This window comes from Sapajus apella, unplaced genomic scaffold (genome assembly GCF_009761245.1).
Source record: "Sapajus apella isolate SASKATOON/1434 unplaced genomic scaffold, GSC_monkey_1.0 scaffold48, whole genome shotgun sequence".
Taxonomy (NCBI): domain Eukaryota; kingdom Metazoa; phylum Chordata; class Mammalia; order Primates; family Cebidae; genus Sapajus; species Sapajus apella.
In genome coordinates, this window is record NW_022436988.1 from 15,079,738 (window position 1) to 15,103,802 (window position 24,065).

The 24,065-nt window shown below is 42.7% G+C and overlaps 1 protein-coding gene and 1 pseudogene across 10 annotated transcripts in view; both read right to left on the minus strand.

The window, feature by feature from the left end:
* Window positions 1-24,065, minus strand: part of CEP112 (centrosomal protein 112) — a 641,834-nt gene that overhangs the window by 67,970 nt on the left and 549,799 nt on the right. For 7 of the 10 annotated variants that reach the window (XM_032242004.1, XM_032242007.1, XM_032242003.1 and 4 more), the window contains 4 exons: window positions 18,741-18,842; window positions 15,233-15,297; window positions 14,975-15,055; window positions 13,669-14,107 (listed from right to left, as the gene is read on the minus strand). In XM_032242004.1, coding sequence (XP_032097895.1) covers window positions 14,998-15,055; window positions 15,233-15,297; window positions 18,741-18,842 — 225 coding nt within the window. In that variant the 3' untranslated portion in view covers window positions 13,669-14,107; window positions 14,975-14,997. Of the gene's footprint in view, window positions 1-13,668; window positions 14,108-14,974; window positions 15,056-15,205; window positions 15,298-18,740; window positions 18,843-24,065 lie in introns of those variants that run through there. The other 3 variants (XR_004257837.1, XM_032242009.1, XM_032242008.1) reach the window with 3 other exon arrangements.
* Window positions 21,209-22,715, minus strand: LOC116525405 (annotated as a pseudogene).

The window sequence follows — 24,065 nt, forward strand, 5'->3', positions numbered from 1 at the left end:
CCCAGGCTGGAGTGCAATGGCGCGATCTCGGCTCACCGCAACCTCCGTCTCCTGGGTTCAGGCAATTCTCCTGCCTCAGCCTCCTGAGTCACTGGGATTACAGGCAAGCGCCACCATGCCCAGCTAATTTTTTTCTGTATTTTTAGTAGAGACAGGGTTTCACCATGTTGACCAGGATGGTCTCGATCTCTTGACCTCGTGATCCACCCGCCTCGGCCTCCCAAAGTGCTGGGATTACAGGCTTGAGCCACCGCGCCCGGCCGCCTAAAGGCCAACTTAACCAAAGTGTTAGAAATAGATTCTGGCTATCAACACAAGCTCTTTCCCTAAGTATTGTGAACTATACTTTAACAATAAAAATTTGATAACATGCCTGAAGATGCAGTAGAATTATACCTTCTTTTCTCCATGATCAGAAGGCAATGAAGTAAAACTCAACTATCCTTTGGGGTATAATCACTTTATTAATAGAGATAGAACCATTATGACCAGGTAGGAATTATAGCATAAGGTCAGCACATAAAATTGAATTATTTAAATTATACTACAGTGAAGCTAGTCAGGAATAAGACTCTATTTATTTTTGGTCTGAACACTTCTTTCAGACGAAGAGACATGCTACTCCCAGTTTTACATATATTTCTGGGAATGAACTCAGGACTTGTCCACAATACTACAATTTTCCTGTGTTGGGATCCTCTCTACTTGAAGTGCCTGGGAGAAAGGCACATCCTACTTAGCAATGAGTGGTAAGTAGTTTAAAATCAAGCTCATCATCACCCCTAGCATTTCTTAGCTTGATTTCTGCCAATGCCACCTGGCGGAAGAGTGGCACCACTTGTACAATACCAGCCACAGAAAAATCCCAAGTCAACGCTACCAATCTCTTTCTCACTGTTCAATCTCTGCAATCGACTAGCTAACTGACATGCTTTAAAGTTGCAACTGGGTCCCGACTTCTCTTTTTGCACATGGGAGAGGCACATTCTATCATAAATGAGAAATCTGGCCGAGTGTGGTGGTTCATACCTGTAAACTCAGCACTTTGGGAGGCTGAGGCAGGTGAATCACCTGAGGTCAGGAGTTCGAGACCAGGCTGACTAATATGGTGAAACCCCATTTCCACTAAACATACAAAAACATTAGCCAGGTGTGGTGGTGCGTGCCTGTAATCCCAGCTACCTGGGAGGCTGACGCAGGAGAATTGTTTGAACCTGGGAGGCGGAAGTTGCAGTAAGCCGAGATGGTGCCATTGCACTCCAGCTTGGGCAATAAAAGTGAAACTCTGCCTAAAAAAAAGAGAAATCCAGGGCTGGATTCATGGTGGCACAGCCCCCAGTTTTTGGCACATCTACTCCAACCATAGTCAATTCTACAGACGTTCCCAGTGGGGAATGCTACCCCTAGCACACTCTTGAAGCTATGCTACAGTCGGTTTGAGTTGACTGAACTCATCCAACATCTTGAGGGCATCAGGGAAAGTTGGCTTTCCTTTGCCACTATTTTCGAGGACAGTCAGCAGATCAAAAGCATTTACTGAATTTATTTCTATATCTCCCTCCCCATCCCAGAGGCTGTAAAGTACCCAAATGCCCTGTTCTCAATTTTTCTTAGAAAAAAGTCATTTTCCCCCTTCCTTCCTCTAAACAAGCTCACAACCTAAGCATCTGACAGAATTGTAATGTCTTGCCTTGTTTTGTAAGTCCCTATTAATAAACTTTAGTGTTGGCATGAAGGAATTTTGGTGCCAAACTATGAAAAATATAAGCAAAGGAAGATATTTATGACTTCTAGATATTGTAGTAAGCATTTACAAAATTTAGTAAAGAATTTAGGATATTAAAATGTTTTTATGTAGTAAGAAAGTCTTACCGGTAGTTCCAGAATTTTAACAAGTTTAATTTCCCTTTTAAAGAGTTGTATGATCTTCTGGCGTTCAATATTAAAGCCCTTACATGGCTGTTTCTAATGCAATCTTCTCTGCTCCCAAAATGTTTCTATAGTTTGGATGTGTGTTCCTGCCCAAACCTCATGTAAAAATGTTATCCTCAATGTTGAAGGTGGGTGAGGCCTGGTAGGAGGTGACTAGATCATGGGGGCATATTTCTTTTATCTTTTTTTTTTTTTGAGACAGGGTTTCATTCTGTTGTTGCCCAGGCTGCAGTGCAGTGGTGGGATCATGGCTCACTACAGCCTTGACTTTTCAGATGCAAGTGATCCTCCCACTTGAGCCTCCCAAGTAGCTGGAACCAAAGGCACATATCACCATGTCTGGCTAATTTTTGTATGTTTTGTAGAGACAGGGTTTCACCATGTTGCCCAGGCTGGTCTCAAACTCCTGAGCTCAAACAATCCATCTGTCTCAGCCTCCTGAAGTGCTGCGATTATAGGCATGAGCCACCACATTTGATCAACAGGCAGATATCTAATGAATGATTAAGCACCATCTCCTTGGTGCTGTCCTTTTGATAGTGAGTGAGTTCTCATGATCTTGTCTTGTAAGTGTGTAGCACCTACTCCCACCTCCTTGCTCCTGCTCCTGCTGCATGAGACACCTACTCCCTCTTTACCTTCTACCATGATTGGAAGCATCCTGAGGCCTTCCTAGAAGCTGAGCAGATGCCAGCATCGTGCTTCCTGTACAGCCTGCAGAACTGTGAGCCAATTAATCCTCTTTCCTTTATTAATTACCCAGGCTCAGGGTTTTTGTTTGTTTGTTTCTTTCTTTTTTTAAATAGCAATATAAGAAAGGCCTAATACAATGTCTTCACAATCATTTGCCTGCGTTAACTATTGTTTGCTTGTTTTTAGAGAGGAGTGCTGGACATTATTAATAAGAGTAAGTAGTTTTGTAAATAAGTATAGTAACTTAAGGTTAAGTTCTACCTAAATATCAGCTGAAGTCAAAGTTGACATTTTGTTGTTGTCAGTAAGAATAAAAATGCCTGAAAATCAATGATAATTCCAGAATTTAATATTAGTAAGGATGAGAAGCAAAAGTATTTCACTGAGGGCAGAGGAATTGCTCTCTCAGAGAATCCACTTTATTATCAGGATTTATCCCGAGGGAGGTCTAGTTGGCAAAGTGGCTAACTTCATTTAGTAACTCTATAAAATTTACAAATTGGTGCAGACTGTAGGATAAGAGAAGAGCTGAACTTTCAAAAACATTTCTCTGAACTTTCATAAATAATCCAGGATGCTAATTCCCGTGGCGGGACCTGTTATGAGCTCGTGATTTTGTGGGTTTAGCGTCTGGTGGAGCCACCCCCACTGCAAACTGTTATCTAGCATCAAAAGAAGGAACAGACTGCAATCCCTACGGAACTCTCAGAGTGTCTGGTCCCCTCTCCACTGAGTTCAGGACTCCAGATGTCTGGGAGCCGCCACGCTCTTTAGTTTGGACCCTCAAGGAATTTAGATGTGTCTCCTCTAGCTCACTGCCCATTCTGACTTCTTCGAGGGCAAATTCAAAGGACTTTATCCTCTTTGAAATACCCTGTGTTTAACTCTCCTGGCCAGCCCTCTCTTATCCACTACTTCTCTTTTAAAAACTCCTTTCCTCAGCTTCCACAAAGAACAGTATACTCTCCCCTGGTCCTTTCTTATTCCTCTTCTTCTCTTTTTCTGTTTCCTCCAAGACTTTCCCATTCTTGGTGAAACCACTGGCTCTCCCAGCATCAACTCTAACCCAGATGTTCCTGGCTCGACCAGTCTCTGGGCCCTGACCCAGGTTTCCAGTTGCCTGATGAAGCTCATTATGTCTAAACCCAAACTCATCCTTCTTCGCTGACTCAAACCTGTGCCACACATCTTTTGAAGCTAGATGCCTTGCCCCCATGTCTTTTGAAGCTGGAAGCGTTGGCCTCACATCTGTTTCTTTTTTTGCAATCATCTCATTTATATTCAGGTGTCATGGTAGCTACTGAATCTTTGCCCCACTTTCCATTCACAGAGAAATGCCTCTCTCACTGAGGACTTGGGCCAATTTATGGGAATACTGCACACAATGCCTAAATTTTTCTCTGCCTGCAGCCTCTTGTCTCCTGTAACCAGGGGTCCCCATCCCCAGGGCCGAGGACCTGGACTGGTCTGTGGCCTGTTGGGAATGGAACCTCACAGCAGGAGATTAGCTGCCTTGGAGCAAGCATTACCATCAGGGCTCCACCTTCTGTCAGATCAGGGTGGCATTAGATTCTCATAGGAGTGTGAACTCTATTGTGAACTGTGCATGCGAGAGATCTAAGCTGCATGCTCTTTACGAGAGCCTAATGCCTGATGATCTGAAGTGGAACAGTTTCATCCTGAAACCATCCCCACTGCATCCCACCCCCTGCCCCAACCCAGTCAGTGGAAAAATTGACTTCCATGAAACAAGTCCCTGGTGCCAGAAAGGTTGGGGACCACTGCTCTAATCTGTCCCATCTCAGCCAGGCGTGGTGACTCATACCTGTAATCTCAGCACTTTGGGGGGCCAAGGCAGGCAGATCACTTGAGGTCAGGAGTTCAAGACCAGCCTGGCCAACATGGTGAAACCCCATCTCTACTAAAAAATAGAAAAATTAGCCAGGTATGGTAGTGGGTACCTGTAATCCCAGCTACTCAGGAGGCTGAGGTAGGAGAATCGCTTGAGACCAGGAGGCAGAAGTTATAGCGAGCTGAGATCGCGCCATCGCACTCCAGCCTGGGCAACAGAGTGAGACTCCATCTCAAAAAATAATAATAAAAAAACAGAGCCGAGCGCGGTGGCTCAAGCCTGTAATCCCAGCACTTTGGGAGGCCGAGGCGGGTAGATCACGAGGTCAAGAGATCGAGACCATCCTGGTCAACATGGTGAAACCCCGTCTCTACTAAAAATACAAAAAATTAGCTGGGCATGGTGGTGCGTGCCTGTAATCCCAGCTACTCAGGAGGCTGAGGCAGGAGGATTGCCTGAACCCAGGAGGCGGAGGTTGCGGTGAGCCGAGATCGCGCCATTGCACTCCAGCCTGGGTAACAAGAGCGAAACTCCGTCCCCCCAAAAAATAAAAATAAAAAACCAAAAAATAAAAAAACATAATAATAAAAATTAAAAATCTATCCCATTTCATGATGTTGCAGGACAAATGCTCATACAGCAATTTCTGATGATGTTATTTCCTTGTTCAAATGACTCTAATTGCTCCCTCTAGCTTACAAAATAACCTCCAAAATTTTCTTGCCTGGAGACAATGCATTGTAGTGGAAAGAGCAAAAATGAGTGAATCAGAGACACAAGGGTTCCAAGTTCTGCTTTTGCCAAAAGTTAGATATGTGGCCTTGGACAAGTTTCCAAACTTCTCTTTGCTTCAGCTCCCCCAAATGTAAATAAGACTTATGAACTGATTGAGAATTGTTATAAAATTAAAATTGCCTTCATTTAGTGAAAGTTTATTGCATGTTAGACTTTTTAAAATGCAACACCTCATTTAATCTTCATAACAATGTTCTACTATTCCTCTATTTTCTTTTTCTTTCTTGTTTTTGTTTTTTTTGAGACAGAGTCTCTCTCTGTTGCCCAGGCTAGAGTGCAGTGGCATGATCTTGGCTCACTGCAACCTCTGCCTCCTAGGTTCAAGTGATCCACCTGCTTCGGCCTCCTGAGTAGCTGAGACTACAGTTATCTACCACCACACTTGGCTAATTTTTGTATTTTTAGTAGAGATGAGGTTTCGCCATGTTGGCCAGTCTGGTCTTGAACTCCTGGCCTCGAGTGACCGCCCACCTTGACTTCCCCAAGTGGTGGGATTACAGGCATGAGTCACTGCACCTCGCCTTATTCCTCTGTTTTCCTTTTTTTTTTTTTTTTTTTTTTTTGAGACGGAGTTTCACTCTTGTTACCCAGGCTGGAGTACAATGGCGCGATCTCGGCCCACTGCAACTTCTGCCTCCCGGATTCAGGCAATTCTCCTGCCTCAGCCTCCTCAGTAGCTGGGATTACAGGCACACGCCACCATGCCCAGCTAATGTTTTGTATTTTTAGTAGAGACGGGGTTTCACCATGTTGACCAGGATGGTCTCGATCTCTTGACCTCGTGATCCACCCGCCTCGGCCTCCCAAAGTGCTGGGATTACAGGCTTGAGCCACCGCGCCTGGCCTTATTCCTCTGTTTTCTGAGATCAGGAGACTCGGACTCAGAGAAGCTAAGCACCCAGCCCAATTCCAGATCCTTAACTGACCTGTGCTGAGGCCTCGCCTAGTACTGTAGGTAGGCAGTACGTGTAGGTCCCTTTGTCTTCCATAATCTGACTCTGACACACCTTGGAAAGTTTATCTCATGCTACTGTTCTCCCAGCAGTTGTAATCTCCACGGTCTGAACTACCTTACCGGCTGTGACTCCATCCGCAAGACCCTTCCCTGCATTTCTACCTATTGAAATCCTACTGCGATCCTAAACCAAGTGTCACCTCTTCCTAGAAGACCTGATTTCAAATGTTCCTGCCTCCCTGGAAATCTCATGATACTTGGCATTTCTCTTATGCAAAGATCACGTTTTCTCTTGTATTATCATTTTTTCCCTTTTGTGCATATGTTTTATTTTCCTTCTTGAATCACAAACTCTTTCTGGGCAAGCAGCATGTTGCCAAGGTCTTATTCAACCTTGTTTGCCTTTCCCTGGGACAGACGAGGCACTTGCAAAGGTCTATAGAGTATTTAATTTTTGTGTAAATTTATTCCAGTGTTGAAGTGGTGAGCTCAATCTGCAGTTCGCATGAAGTCAAAATGTTGCTCATATGTTAGAGGTGATATCACAGGGAGAACAGTAATTACAATGTGAGATGGAGATGGGGCCAATTAATCTTTCTCCTTTGCCAATAAAAAGGCAGAGAGAGTGAACATTATATAGTTTTAGGCAAAGTACCTGACAGCAGCGACCAGCAGTAGGAGGTCTACTTAGGTTTGCTATCTTAATTAGCCTATTTAAAAAAGATTTCTGGCACTATAAAGACGTGTGGATTTGCCTTTGAAGGTGTATGGATTTACCATTTCTCTCTCTCTCTTTCTTTCTCTCTCTCTCTCTCTCTCTAGCACACACACACACACACACACACACACACCCCGCACAATCCAAATAAGATAGTAGAAAGGGTTTTAAAAGAAAACTCTTAATCCACCCAATTTATATTTCAGCAGCTTCCAAATTCACATGCCTGAATGCAGTAAATAAAAATACTGGAGAAGCAAATCAGATAACACAAGTGGGAACTCAGTCAGAGAAAGGTTCCCCAACACTGTAGGAAATATCACTCTAGGCGGAAAACTGCTACCAGATCCTTAACTCTGAGAAAGAACAGGTGGAGACGTGATGAGTCAAGCCGCCGAGGCTTCACGCAGCAACCACTGCAGCCCGGCTTGGGTAAATATTTTTATTACAAACACAGTGATGCGTAATGGGCCAAATGATCAGTCCTGAAAAGGATTGTACACAGGATTGTGACACTGCAGTAGCTGGGAAACTGGGCTGGAACCCGAGCTTACACATAACCTGACGAGCAGTGTCACCGTTGATGTCAGGTTAGTGACAGCTGCCGTCACCTCACAGGAAGCAAAACTGGGAAACGAAAAATTCAGTTTCAAGAAATCTCTGTTGATGTCAAGACGTTTCTTTAAAAAGCGCAAGATTCACAGGACCCTCCACCATCCTGTTAGGCAAATATTTCTTCTTAAGGAAATGGTGTCTTTTCTATTTTTCTTTCTCCCTCAAACTCTCATAGGCTCTGCCTCCTGGACTGAGCTGAATTCCAGTCACATCAACCGTTTAGATGTTTCCCCTCCCTTCCTCCCTCCCTCCTTCCTTCCTCCCTCCCTCCTTCCTTCCTTCCCTCCCTCCCTTCCTTCTTTCCTTCCTTCCTCCCTCCCTCCCTCCCTCCCCACCCCCCCTTTTTCTTTTTCAGAGATAGAATCTCATTCTGTCGCCCAGGCTGGAGTGCAGTGGGGCAATCTTGGCTCACCTCAATCTCCATCTCCCAGGTTCAAGCAATTCTCCTGCCTCAGCTTTCCAAGTAGCTGGGATTACAGGCACCTACCATCTTGCCCAGCTAATTTTTTTTTTTTTTTTTTTTTTTTGAGATGGAGTCTTGCTCTGTCACCCAAGCTGGAGTGCAGTGGCATGATTTCAGCTCACTGCAACGTCTGCCTACTGGGGTCAAGCCACTCTCCAGTCTCAGCCTCCCAAGTAGATGGGATTAGAGGCACATTGCCACCACGCCCAGCTAATTTTGTATTTTCAGTAGATGGGGTTTCATCATATTGGCCAGGCTGGTCTTGAACTCCTGACTTCAGTGATCCACCCGCCTTGGCCTCCCAAAGTTCTGGGATTACAGGTGCAAGCCACCACGACCAACCCATTTAGATGTTTTCAAAACACCTGCAGATCACAGGGTTGGACCAATTGTCTGGTGACTGCCGTGTTCAGTAAGATGTGGAGAGCTGAGAGAGCAGAGAGGCTACCCGGCCCCTGCACCTGGCTTCCTTTAAACAGTTACCTTCTCCCCCTACTACCAGGCTCAGGCTGAGAACCCTGAGATCCAGCAGATGGGCTAAGAGGTCTGGAGAGAGAGAGCTGGGCTGCGGTGGTGAGAAAGCTAACGGGGCAATTAGGAGGCTGATTCATGTGTTTATCTAGATGCTTATGCTCTACTTAGTTGAGCAGTTTTGAAGTGCTCTGTGGTTCAGGAAATTTCCTCTCTCAGGCTTATCAGGTCCACAGCCTTCCATGTGCCTAATAGTTCCATGAAAGAAGGCTCCTGAGCACAGGGCGTGGGTTTTGAGGGACCTTTTAATAATACACGTGCCAATATAATTACGACAAACAATGCATACCAACCCTCAAAGAGAGGAGAGGTGAAAAAAAATTCAACTAAGGTTGCTTCCATCTTTTGAAAGACCAGAGGAAGAAGACATGGCCTTCTTGAATATCCCTAATTCAGGGCTTCCCAAGAAGTGTTTCTTGGGAAGAAACCGGACTTGTGATTCTAGAAACGCAACATAGATTAACAGCATTTTTGAACAGGAAGGAACTTTTAAGCAATATCTTGGGTTTGGGCTTCTCTGATCAATATTTCACAGAACTCTGCAATAAAATATGTGAGTCACAGAAGAAGCTGAAAGATGATTCCATGGATAAAATCATTTTAGGAAACTGCAGCTTAAAGAAAGGTAAATTGGTTTCTTAAGCAGAGGGTGTGGCAGCTTACAGATGGCAACAGATTCTTTGCCTTTGCTGGGTCTGGGTCCTCTGCCCTTGTCTCTGGGTGGGCTCTGTCTTTGACAGTTGAAGTGATCCAGCCAGTTTCTAGGCGCTGGCCTTATGGGGTTGGTGGCCTCCATGTCTGGTCTTTGACTGGGCTTGCTCTGGAGGGTTCCCCGCAGCTGCCATCCCCCAGTAGACAGGCAGCCTCAGTTGCCCACCATATGAATGGGTCTTGCGGGTTTGAGCCCTTGCCTCCCATGACTGCCACCCCAGCCAACACCTGACTGCACCTGCATGAAACCCAGGTGAAAATGGCCTCGCTGAGCCAGATGAATTGTCAGCACTGAGAGAGATGATAGGAAATTACTGTTTAAGCCGTGAAGTTTTGGGGTGGTTAATGTGCTGTCTAGCACACAGTGGGCAATCGGTAGCTACGTATTCAATGAATGAATGACTGAGTGAGTAGTGTAAATGTGAATCTTCCAGAGGGTGGTATAGCATGCCACATTTCCTAAATATGACACTGAATACTTCAAGACAAATCTTGCAGAACAGGGCTTGAAGGAACGCTAGTCTGAGAAACAATGAATGAGAAGATTGAAATGGAAGAGCTTGCGAAATATCAGTTGAGTTATGCCCTTTTATGTTGTAGATTCGAAAAGTAAGCCGGACAGGTGAAGAGAATTGCCCAAGAAAACAAAACGAATTGTTAGACTCCACCTGAATGAATCTCCTTTCCTAAAGGAAAGGGACATGGATACAATGTTTTCCCTCCCATAGCCACATTTTAGCTAATTAAGTAGATCAGGCTTTTAACTTGGTAGCCCCCTCTTTCTGTTCCATGATAAAGTCTTTGTGTCCAACTAGCTATTTTCCATGAGACGCATTTTACGTGGCTGACTTCCAAAGGTGATATAAGAATATGTATTAGGCCAGACGTGGTGGCTCACACCTGTATTCCCAGTACTTTGGGAGGCCAAGGCGGACAGATCACTTGAGCCAGGAGTTCGAGACCAGCCTGGCCAACATGGTGAAACACAATCTCTACTAAAAATACAAAAATTAGCCAGGTGTGGTGGTGCACACCTGTAATCCCAGTTACTTGGGAGGCTGAGGAAGGAGAGTCACTTAAACACTCAAGGCAAAGGTTGCAGTGAGCTGAGATCACGCCACTGCACTCCAGCCTGGGTGACAGAGTGACAGGGCAAGACTCTGTCTCAAAAACAAAAACAAATTAAAAAAAGAATATTTATTAGCCTGAAGTCTAGATTAAGCTTCAGTTCTCAAAATAGCAGAATCTATAGCAATATCTTGGGTCTTTGGTTTTAAAACATTTGCCTGATGGAAATCCTTGCTTAAAACTGACATGTCTGGAAGAACAAATTTTCTGTGGAACTAGATAGTGGTGAGGAATCCAGATTTTAAAATCCTTTCAGTCTTATGTTACAAATTTCATTTCTCTTCCTCCATATGAGAAGCAAATAATATGATCTGAAGTTTGATCCTGATTCTAAAATAATACAGTGAAGAATGTTAACATTAACCAGGTCAAAATCTAGGGTATCCCATTTTTACTTTTCCAAATGCCATTATGGCCTATGCCACAGCTTGCTAACCAAGTCTCCAAAGCCAAGATCCACTTCAACATCCGCTGAAAAAAAGTTTTATCTAATTATCTTCATTTGCTACTTTGAATTGACCAACCATGTATCTTTTTCTGGTTTTATCAAAGGGGCTGCCAGGACAAAAGCACATCCAATTTTAAGTAGGCTTTAGTTAGCAGACTTAAAATTGATCATGTATTTTAGTTTCAGTAACTTGCAATTTCTATACCCTTTGATAATTCACTTTAAAGAGCAAACCGTCTTTAATGACAAGACTTAAAAGAGACGACCTTTCTGAACAAAATATGAAAGCTCAGACAAGATAGTTCTTTTAAGGAAACTATGAATTAAAACGACCTTGTGTTCTGAAACTTTTCTCCCACCATTTTTGATGTTTTACCTTTCCTTTTTGCGCTTAGAAAGAAAGCGAAAACACCACTGCCTTCTATGGATGGTGATGCACTTCAATAAGAGGGCTGTTAATTGTCAATTCCAACTCACAGTTTCTTCTGTTTGTACTTTCTCTGCAGATGCCTTTAATGAGGTTGCTCACCACGATAAGCATATATACCCGTTTCTGAAGAAATCACTGTTAATATGTGACATTACAGGATAATGTTAGAATCTGAGCTATTTCCCTTGAGTCACAGTCAATTCTTTTGTACAGTCTATGAAGCAAGCCTATCATTCTCTGTTCCCTCCTAGTCTTCCCGTTTTCTTCATTTTGCCCCTTGGTGGCTGCCCTCTGTGAAGTTCATTGTTGAGTGGGGAGGTTGCAAAATCAGAGGTCAGACCCCTGAAAGGGCACACTGCTTGGTGACGCAGAAATGGTGGACTTGAATGAAATTATGCCATGTGGATGACTGAATAGCTAACCTTGCTATTAGCCCTTCTCTTCCCTGACCCTGCAAGTGTATAATAACAAACACCAAGAACACTGAGGTCCCAGAATGTTTCTTCTGCTTGGCTTTTTCCAAACCCTTTACCAGCCAATACCTGTTGACAATTACATGTTGAAACAGAAAAAGTACAGGTGGATGACTCAGGTACAGCAGCCAATAATAATAACTTGAGATGTAACGAAATTAGGTACTTGTGATGAACAATTGATCTTCCAACAGATAAAAGGAAGGATGGAATCTTAGATGATTTTATAATAAGGCACAGTGTTTATAATTTATTTCCTGAGCACTTGCTTTTTCTCCCAGTAGCCGTTTCTATACTCACTGCTCAACTCAGTAAGGAATTTCAAACATGCCAAATGCAATTTTTCTTTCTCTTCCTTTATCAGAGAACGTTCACAAAGACATTAGTGTCAACCATCCATTCCTATCACATCCAATCAAAGTGACCTAAAGTTTCATTCCGTCTGCTCCCAGATGTACATGACATGGTTCAGAAGGGAAACCGGATCTGGGTAAGTCAAAGGTTCACCAGTGTTTGAAATTTCATAACCCTTGAAATAAGGAAAAGAAAGAATGGCAGGCAACCTTCCAAAACACCTACTGATATTTACTCATGGAAAACAAATATTCTTGAGTAGGAGTTCCAAAGCCAGCATACAATACAATTCACAAAGTATTTTCACTTCAAGCGGCTAACAACCTTACTAATGAAATCTGGTGAGCTACAACTTGTTTTCCACTGTCTGTACAAAAAGAAGTACTTAACAGGAATTCTGTAGGAATCTTTCCCTTCCGAGTACTAAATCATAGTCTCAGTACCAAAAATCCTCATTTGTTTTAATAGCGTCTGCTATGATTTTGCTTTTTCTTATTCTTGAAACCAGTATTATAATTTATTGTATGTGCAGGAAAAACCTGATCTTTCAAAGGACAGAGACTTATATTCCTGGAGGAGGTGTCAGGGTGTCTGAACATTACCAGGCTGAGTGGTGGCCCCACAGAGATGTTTTAGTACAAGAATCCCAGGCCTCCTACTGATGGCCACAGCCCGGCCCTGTTTATGCCAATCCTTACCCTGGCTTTGGAAGTGGCTGTAAAACCTGTTACTTCCTTATCATCTTCGTGGCTCCGTTACACTACAAAAAGGGGTAATTAATCTGTGGGCAGCAAACGACAGACATGGGCGTGGGAAAGAGAAAAGAATTTTGAAAAAGTGTAAATAAACTTTATGTCCCGTCCTTTTACAGTAAACCAGATGATTATAGCCCCGCCCATGGGCCAGATTTTTGAAGAGCCCAAAATGCCCTTGGCACACACCACAGTGCAGTCAAAAGAATTCGGAGCATCCATTCACTCATTTGCTGCAATTCAAAATTTCCTTGGCAAATGGGTTGACCAATCAGCAGAGAACAACTCTTGGGCATTTGGGTGAGGAGAGGGACCCAGACTTAACCATCCACTCATGGAAGCAACACCATGGCTCTCAATCAGGCGGTGCCCACAGGCAAACCAGACCAAGGAAAGCACACTCTGCGACTACTGGCCAGTGTGTTGTGTCCTCATAACCTGACCTCACATAGTTTAGGCATTCTTAAGGATCATCAATTGATATTATAATTAAAACAACAACCATAAAAAGAGAGATCAAGAAAGCAGCAATAACACCAGAGCGGCTATATAAAATTCTTACACCATTCTGCCTCTGGAGTTCCAGGAAGCGACTGGAGGCCAACATGGCAAATACTTGGACTGATATCAGATGATCCAGTGATTTATCCTAAATGCCAATTCATGCACTAATTATGGATTTGATTGTTGACATGATATAAGGTATATTTTCCCAAAGTACAATTTGAGATTGCTAGCATTTGCTAGCGAAAAATACCATATACATGTCATACTTATTTTAGCAAATGAGGTGTGATAAAAAGTAGAAATAAAACTGGTAAGTACAAAATAAGATTTTAATAATATATGAACATGAACATGACAACAATGTAAACAGGTTAGAATTTTTGATATGATACTACAAACGTGATTTTGATCAGATGCAACTGGTAAAATTCCATGCAAAAGGATTAACGAGGCATTTCACAAGAAATCATTTCTTTGCCCAATATAAGCAGTTCTTAGCACATATTCAAATGCACGCAAACATGAAAATCAGAAATAATGTTCAAAAAATAACTTAGGCAGACACAAATAAAGCCACCCCACTAGTAAATGAATGATGCATGTTTTTATGATCTTAATTACATTTAAGGATTAAAAAAAAAAAGCCACTGATCTCACAGTTTATAACACCCAAATCTTCAAACCTGATGTAGGAAGTCCACAGTGCGGCCTGGAAACTGCATCCATTGCATTCTCGTGTGCAGTCGTTACCTGTAAACCAAAAATCGCAGTCATGACTTTCTCTAGGTTTAACAGGCATGCCAATCAAAAAATATGTTCCAATTCTGGAGAAGTTGATAGGGGCCGAAAAGGATATTTGATATCAAAATTTCATCATTTATGCCTATAAGGGAACAAATCTTACCTACACAAAGCAAACAGAATCTTTTGAAAAATGTGTGATGCATAAGATCTTTCCTTTTAATTCAGAGCCAAATAAGCAGTTCAGCCTTTCACTGCACAAACACGAAGGGTGTTTGATGGAATTACAGCAGGTAAACACAGTCTGTGTTAGTGATGTCACCGGGAAACTTCAACTACAAAAGATCTCATGCATTCACAAAAACAGCACTGAGGGCACTCAAGTCACTGTGAGTGTTGGGTCACTGAGCTGTTGATCTCTTCTGGTGTGGAATAACAGCAAACCCTTAGGGGAAAGGCACTTTAAAGATGTGAGCTATCCTAGCAAGTACTGCATCATTTCACCATCTTAAAGGAAGATCGCGTCTCCTTCACCCCATCACTGGGCCTCAAGACAACGTCTTGTCATCTTGTCATGACTACCCAGGTAAGGCCTGGACTTGCTGTGCCCCTGTAGATCCTCTCCTCTTTCTTTTTTCTTTTTTTTTTGAGACAGAGTCTTGCTTTGTCACCCAGGCTGGAGTGCAATGGTGTGATCTCAGCTCACTGCAACCTCCGCCTCCCAGGTTTAAGTGATTCTCCTGCCTCAGCATCCTGAGTAGCTGGGATTATAGGCGTGTACAACTATGCCCAGCTATTTGTATTTTTAGTACAGACGGGGTTTTACCATGTTGACTAGGCTGTTATCAAACTCCTGACCTCAAGTGATCCACCCACCTTAGCTTCCCAAAGTGCTGGGATTACAGGCATGCTCCACCGTGCCCGGCCAATTCTCTCATCTTGTTCTGACAGTACAGACTAAACAATAGGATGAGAAGACAGGTGACTTCTTAAAGACAGGCTACTTACTAAAAACAAGTCTTTTTCAAAAGTTGTATTATGTCCAAGCATTTTAATAAAGACAAAGGCCAAATGAGGAGGCTCACATGTGCCACAACAGAAACTAACCAGAAGACACCTGCTTATGGGCTGTACCTTCTGCCTTGGTATGTGGTCAGTTCTTCTTGAAGGATGGAAGCTCTCTTTTGCAGAAAATTAACCTAGAAAAGACACCTTGTGTGAGAAGAGGTGAACGTGGCTTACATGTCAATATTGTGCAAATAGTATGGTAAGATTTTATTTAAATTCAGACAATTCCCTAGATAAAACTCAGAGGATTTCTTGAATGTCAATGTTGCGTTTTTTATATTTGGTCACATCCCATCCTTATTGAAAATCCACCAGATACGACAGAATAAAGTTCAGACTCCTCACTGCAGAGCCATTTTGATCTGCCCCCACCACCCCATCACTGCGGCTTCACCTGTCTGCACGCCCCGCCACCATTGCTGCTTCACTCACTCCATTGCTCTTTGGCCGAGGCCATTTTCTCTCTTTGGAACACTTGTCTTTCTGTGTCCTATTCATCCTCCACCATTTGGTTCAAACGTCACCTCTCCTGTGGAATCGTTTGATGCCTCCCCAAATGCTCCTCATCTCCTAGCCCCAGGCAAAGCCAGCGGTCCCCTCCTCTGTGTTCCTCCCCTCTGTTACTGGTACTTCTCACGTTGCTTTGGGGTTATTTGTTTTCATATTTCTGCCCTAAACCTGAGAGTTTCTCTTGGACAGGAATGACTTTTCTGTCTCTCTATCCCCAGTTTATTTTACAGGGCTGGGCATGTAGCTGGTTTCACGAGCTGTTGAATGAATGAATGAGTGAGTATAAAGAAAATTACTGCTTTCTGGAAACCTCAATCCATCCTAGGGATTCCCTGAGGTTGGAGAGACAGAACTTCATAGTGGAAAGAGCCTGAGCTTTGTCTGGAGTTAGGCCAACTTGGGTTCAGTTCCTGGCTTGCCATCTGTGGCTCTAGGAAAATGACTTAAGCTCTTGATCCCTTATCTTGGAAATGGGGTTAACGACAGCTACTTCCCAAGGTTATGAGGATGACATGAAACAGCTATAGAAACCTCCTAGTGCAGAGCTCAAAGCAGGTAGAACTCCCAGACCACCATTCTCAGGGAGCTGGAGGAAACTGGGTTGTTTAGCATATTCTCTTAAATCAGACCTTTACAAAGCATTTGATTATTTTGAAGCATACAGAATATTTCTTTCTATACTATTAAAGATGCTTGTATCAGGCGTGAATCCAAAAGCACCTTACACAACCCAATATAAATGGTTTGGGGCTAACTTATGCCATGCTTATTGTAATCAAGAGTCAGTGGTATTTGATCGTTTCAGAATTGTGTATTCTTGAGTCTTTGGTCTGAACTGAAACCATGGCAACGCTTGATCCCAAAACATAGTTATGCAAGAGAGTACAGCTGGCAGAACAGAAAATGTGCTTGACAGGGAAGAAAACACAGTCTTTGTAAATGGGTGTATCTCAAAGTGGTCTTCTTGGTTTTGCTTATTTGGATAGCACCCTGGTCTTCATTTTACCCAATTGCTCAAGTGACCCAGAGGACAATTGATAATTTTGACAGATACAAGAATTACACTGATTCTACTTCCCTCCCCCAACCATGCTCTGTAGTCGGAATTCCAACAATTCTTAAAAAACACAGGCACCTGTGCTTTCAAACTAAATTTGCTCGCTGTATGGCCTGTGACTCCTCCATGCAGCTGCCAACTCTGAGGCCCTATCGCAGCTGGCAGCACTCTCTTTCTGGGTCAGCATCCAGTTTTAGGAGGCTGAGGTGGCTTTTATTACAGTGAAATGATATGAATGATAACAGAAGCCCTGCAGGTGGGTATCAGATTTCTTTTTTTTTTCCTCTTTCTAAAAAAACTCCTCTGAAGGCGTCAGGTCCTACATAGCTGACACTATCTGTAGTTCGCCTACAAACTTAATGGGTAAACCACACCTGGAGTGGAGCTTTTCATGCAAATAAAGATTACTTGATGCTTTGCATGTTACCATTCTCCTACAGTACTTATTTTTATATGCAGGCGTGAGCAAAATTTCTTAGCCCATAGAATCAATAACAAACAGTAGCATATGGATTGAGATTATGAACATTTCATTTTCAGATAAGAGACTTCTTACTAGAGGAATATAAAAAGAGCAGCTAAAATGTGTTCCACATCTTATCTTACATATTATAAATAGATAATGTAGATATCATCAAACCATATCATTTATTTTATTCATAAATAAATTGATTAAGCACCTGTTATGTGCCAGGCTCAGTTCTTGGCACTGAGAGTAAAGAAATCCTTTCCTTCATGAAATTTTTCCAGGAAAAAAAAATGTCTTAAATTTCTAAGTGGGCTGGGCATGATGGCTCATGCCTGTAATCTCAACACTTTGGGAGGCTGTGGTGGGCAAATCACTTGAGGTCAGGAGATCGAGACCAGCCTGGCCTACACAGTTAAACCCTGTCTCTACTAAAAATACAAAAATTAGCTAGGTGTGGTGACGTGCTCCTGTAATCTCAGCTACTTGGGAGGCTGAGGCAGGAGAATCGCTCGAACCCGGGAGGCGGAGGTTGCTGAGCCGAGATCACGCGACTTCACGCCAGCCTGAGCGACAGAGCGAAACTCTGTCTCAAAAAAAGAAAATTTCAAAGTGTATTGGAAATGTGAATACGTAAAGTCTTTCTCATGATACCAGTAATATATAAAACATTCAAACAATACAGAAATATGTAGCAAAAACATGTTAGAAGTTTTACTCACATCACATTTCATGAACAATATCTAGAACCAACAATATCTGTTGCCCAGGCTGGAGTGCAATGGCGCGAACGTGGCTCACTGCAACCTCCGCCTCCCAGGTTCAAGCTATTCTCCTGCCTCAGCCTTCTGAGTAGCTGGGATTATAGACAGGGGCCACCACGCCCAGCTAAGTTTTGTATTTTTAGTAGAGATGGGATTTTGCCATATTGGCCAGGCTGGTCTTGAACTCCTGACCTCAAGTGATCTGCCTGCCTAGGCCTCCCAAAGTGCTAGGATTACAGGCATGAGACACCATGCCCAGCCAAGAACCACACATTTCAACAGGAGCTATTTAACCTAATTGTTTGAATACCTTGTCATTATTTTGCTTTGAACTTAGAATACATCTTGTTATCTCTAATGACCACGTAAAATACACCAGAATAAAAGTGCTTCTAACATAATTGTGCTTTCAATTTCTCTGCACTTCTACACAGTGAGGAATCAACCATATGCTAAGTGATGGCATTTTGGACCCGATGCCAAGAATAAAAGGATGAGGCTATACTGGAAGATAGACTGTAAATGAATTAAAGTTATCATAACTGACTGAACGTTTCAATTTTAAGGGCGCTTTAAAGAAATTCTCATTGAGACAGTGAGTTATTAAACAAGGAAGAAAATATTTAAAACGAAAACAATTTATCCTGTGTAGCAGGTTATGCAATGACATCATGTTGATTTCTGTAATCAATTTGGAATCAGATTTATTTGCAAGTTTCTTTTCAGAGTATGCACATCACCTAAATCCTTGGAAAATGCCTTGATTCTAGTAATTACCTGTGATTTTAGGGAGGAAATGGTGTCTTCAAGTTCTTGTCTTAGAGATGCTGGCATCAACCCTTTCAATTTTGTTTCATATTCTTGTCGTATGTAAGTTATCTAAATTGGAAAAAATTAAGTGTTATCTTTTTACCACATAAATGATTATTTTGAATTTAAGAAGTCCCAGAATAGTATCTGTTCATCACAATAAAAAGTTTGTTACACGCGATCAGAAACCAGACAATAAAGATGAAATAAAAAGAGTTAAAAACTGAAAGGCTACCCAGCCTGATCTTGGGACTCTGAGAGAGACAGTCCTGTAACAATGCTTTATTTCTTTAAAGTCCTTGTGAACACAATTTTCAGCATCTAAGTAAAATAATTGTTCTCTCCTCTTCACTCATGAGGTTCCCCACTATGCTAGCCCTGCAGCCTCTCTTTGATCAGAATTTGAACTCCAACCATACTAAACTATGATATGAGGACAACTCATGGCATGTCTTTGCTTTGATTAAAATAGTCCTTGAGGGTGAGGTGGCTCATACCTGTAGTCCCAGCACTTTGGGAGGCTGAGGTGGGCAGATCACTTGATGCCAGGAGTTTGAGACCAGCCTAGGCATCTCTACAAAAAATATAAAAATTAGCTGGGCATGGTGATGCACACCCGTAGTTCCAGCTACTTGGGAGGCTGAGGTGGGAGGATCCTTTGAGCCCAGGAGGTCGAGGCTGCAGTGAGCCAAGATTGGGCCACTGCACTCCAGCCTGGGTGACAGAGTGAGACTTTGTCCCAAAATCCCTAATCCCCCAAACTGGCAGGTAGTTGGGGTACTAAATGTGATTCACATAATTATGAAGACATGAATGAAGGAGAATCTGCACAGCCGTGTCTCCCATCCCCTTTGATGTAAGCAGACAGGTAGAATACACTGGGCATACTAAGGTTTCTGGTTCCTGGTTTTCTTCTGCCTCCCAAATACTATCAGGCCTATGTTCAATTAACTGATGCTCACTAGGCTGGTGAAAAAAATAGGTTAGTAGCTCATCCCATTTATTTCTCTCTCTCTCTTTTTTTTTTTGGAGACAGAGTCTTGCTCTGTCGCCCAGGCTGGAGTGCAATAGCATGATCTCGGCTCACTACAACCTCCGGCTCCTGAGCTGAAGTGATTCTCCTGCCTCAGTCTCCCGAGTAGCTGGGACTAAAGGCACATGCCACCATGCCTGGCTAATTCTTTGTGTTTTTAGTAGAGATGGAGTTTCACCATATTAGCCAGGATGGTCTTGATCTCCTGACCTTGTGATCTGCCCACTTCGGCCTCTCAAAGTGCTGGGATTACAGGTGTGAACCACTGCTCCCGGCCCCATTCATTTCTCTAAAGGCTAAAGGAGTGAGTAAGTGGATAGAAGAAAAGCTTTTGGAAGAATATGCCTGAGCAGGATGAAGATGTGCATGGGGGGGGATAAAAAAAAGGCCGGGCATGGGCCGGGCGCAGTGGCTCACACCTGTAATCCTAGCACTTTGGGAGGCCAGGGTGGGTGGATCATCTGAGGTCAGGAGTTCAAGACCAGCCTGGCCATCATGGTGAAACCCCATCTTAAAAAAAAAAAAAAAAGATGTGCATGGATGAGACATGAATATGCATGTGTAGATATTGGTGTCTTTTTCCAGCTGTGTTCCTGCATTTCTGTTCCTCCTACTATATGAGATATGATAGAATTATTTTTAAAATCTGTTGCATGTGCTGTGCATGATTTAACCAAACATTTGAGCTGAATTGCAGTGTATCATACCGAGGGATTCATCACACACACCTGGAAATAGGCATTATACTATGAAAATGTGTACAATTGAGTTCAGTTGGGCAAGCCTATGAATTTGCTGAAGATAATTTAAAATTACCAGTCTTCAAGCCTAAACTGAATTAAGGAAGAAATGTGATTAATAATTAATTTCTTTTTTTCCTTTTTTTTTTGAGATGGAGTCTTGCTCTGTCACCCAGGCTGGAGTGCAGTGGCACAATCTCAGCTCACTGCAACCTTTGCCTCCTGAGTTCAAGTGATTCTCCTGCCTCAGCCTCCCAAGTAGCTGGGACTACAGGCATGTCCCACCACACCCGGCTAATTTTTTGTATTTTTTTTTAGTAGAGACGGAGTTTCACCATGCGCTATATAGTGACTATTTTTTTTCTATCACCCAACACTGGCTCTGAAAGTTTGAGTTTCAACTCTTTTAAAAACGACTCATGGCTGGGCGCGGTGGCTCACGCCTGTAATCCCAGCACTTTGGGAGGCCGAGGTGGGCGGATCACCCGAGGTTGGGAGTTCGAGACCAGGCTGACCAATATGGAGAAACCCCAGCTCATTAAAAAAAAAAAAAAAGAAATGACGCTTGCACTATTTCCTTTTTAAAAAGTTTTTATTCTGTATTTTACTACTGAAATATGTTTTCCTACCCATCCCAACCCACAGTAAAAATCTCACCCAGGTCCCCTATTTTTTTCCCTCATCCCCTCTTCCACCACACCATCCCTGAACAAGTGCTCTAGGATTCCCTGCCCATTGGCCATTTTGGAATGTGTCCATTGGGTAGCAATATGGAAACCACCAGGGCCTTTGTGGAGGAAATGGAGGGGGTTGAAAGAGTCCCAAAACGGGCTTATTTGAGGGCCTTGGCCCCTTGTTCAAACGTGAGCTTGATCTCCTCATCACCTGGACAGGTGGAGGCAAATTCTTCCCGAGAATAGGCATTGCTCAAGTACTGATGCACTCCCCGGAAGGCCTCAGGGATGATGAATCCCAGGTACTTCTTTTTTTTTTTTTGAGATGGAGTCTCACTTTGTCATCTAGGCTAGAGTGCAGTGGCGTGATCTTGGCTCACTGAAACCTCTGCCTCCCAGGTTCCAGTGATTCTCCTGTCTCAGCCTCCTGAGTAGCTGGGATTACAGGCATGTACCACCACACCTGGCTAATTTTTTTGTTGTTGTTGTTATTTATTTATTTTTAAGTAGAGATGGCATTTTACCATGTAGGCCAGGCTGATCTTCAACTCCTGACCTCAAGTGATCCACCCACCTTGGCCTCCTAAAGTGCTGGAATTATAAGCATCAATCACCACACCCCGTTCCCCCAGTACTTCTTACACACCGCTTGTACTACGGGTAGCTTTGGCAACAGTCAGGGCGAGAAACTTCCTTGAGAGATGCCTTCATTTTCAACACTGGTTTCATCCACTTCTGGATGAGGGGATGTCAAGTAATTGTCTAAAACCTTCAGGGCTTTCAGGAGTCCCTTCTCCAGATTGTCACTGAGTGCTGGGTTTAAATTCTTGATGTAGTCAGAAAGTTTGGTAAATATGTCCAGCTCAGCTGTGTTGGACTCAGGGTTCAGAGCTGCCAGCTTGGGGTACCTGGGAGGGCACAGCACTGCCTACAGAAATTCCTCAATCTTGTTGGTGTCTTTGTGCTCTTCAGTGCCATACAGCAGGAACGGGAGCCGCCCTCCTGGGCACAGCTTCTGCACTGTCTTGGTCTGCCTCTTGGTGTCAAAGATGGTGATGTTAAAGGTAACCATCTTGAGCCACAGCACTGTGAACGGTCTCTGGGAGAAGGGGCAGTTCCCAATCTTGGCCCCATCACTGTCAGCCTTCACGAACAATTCAATTTGCAGTTGTTCTTCAGCTATGCTTGTGTTGGGGACCAGAAAGTGGCCATAGTTGGGGGAGCTTGGGCATGCACTATTCTTATCTGTTTAGAATGTCTATCTGTTTTCCTAAGTCAGCACTAAGCAAGAAGGCCATGTTCAGTTCAAGTGCCAAGATTGTGAAGCCCAATAGTGAGAAGCCAGAAGAGTTCAAGTGTGGCATTGTCCAGGGTCTTCTAAAGCTGGAGATGAACTCAGACCTCAAGACTCAGCTTGATTGCATTTACGATGCAATCCTTGAGGATTTGGTCTTCCCACGTGAAACTGGATGGCAGCCAGCTTATAAAGGTTCATATGGACAAAGCACAGCAGAACAATATGGAACACAAGGTCAAAACTTTTTCTGGTGTCTATAAGAAGCTCATAGGCAAAGATGTTGATTTCGAATTTCCAGAAGTTCAATTGTAAACACAAATTATAAAGTATATTTACGGCTGCATTTTCTTTATCCAGTTTATCATTGATGGGCATTTGGGTGGTTCCAAGTCTTTGCTATCATGAACAGTGCTGCAATAAACATGCCTATATATTTAAAAGACAGCTTTGCTGGGTATAAAAATGCTTCAATTCCACTTTCTCTCATAACTTTGTGAACACAAGGATCAGGTTAGCTAGGCATGGTGTCATGTGCCTGTAGTCCCAATTACTTGGGAGGCTGAGGTGAGAGGATTATTTGAGCCTCTCAGAACATTTCTCCAGTGTTTTCTGGCATTACATATTGCCATGGTGCAGTCTGAGGCCAAGCTGATTTTTTCATATTGAATATAACTTTCTTTTTCTGCTTGGATGCTATGATTTTCTTTTCTCTTTATTTAGTAACTTCACTGGGAAATGCTTTGATCCTAATTATTTTATATTAATTTTCCTGAGACATTGTGTGTCCTTTCTACATTTATATTCCATTATTTGAACAAGTTTCCTTTGTTAGAAAAATTTTTTGTATTTGTTTATATATATTTTATATTTGTTATCTTCAGAGACACAAATTTTGCATGTGTTGACCTTTCTTTGACAATCTTTCATAATTAGAAATTTTCTGTATTATTACTTTTACTTTCATATCTTTTTTTTTTTTTTTGAGACACGGTCTCACTATGTTGCCCAGGCTGGTCTCCAACTCATGGACTCAACTGATCTTCCTGCCTTAGCTGCCTGAGCACTTGAAATTACATGCATGCATCACTACACCAAGCTTTTCTTATCATTTTATATCTATTTTATATTTTCATTTCATTTTGTATGATAGCCTCTTGCCTAATTACTGTATTTCCTTGCATGTTTTCAGTTATAATTTTTCTATTTTTGTTTCATCTAATATGGTTTCAAACTCTGTAATCTCCTGCTTTTGTCTACCATATTTCCTAAGCTCTGAGAGATCACTTTTCATTTGTCTGTTCACTTATATCATCTTTAAACATTGCTTCTTTTTTCTACTTCTCTATCTCCCTCCACCATTTTCCTTGAGAGAGAGATATACAAATGCATTTTGTAAATGCTTTGACACTGTGAAGAACTGTTATAAAGAACTGTAATTAGTCTGAACCTTCCTCCTGTAATTTTCCATTTGATATACAGAACATTATTTGCTTACATTCTTTCTTCTCCTCTCTTTTAATCCAGCAAAGATCATATGCTAGTTCCTTT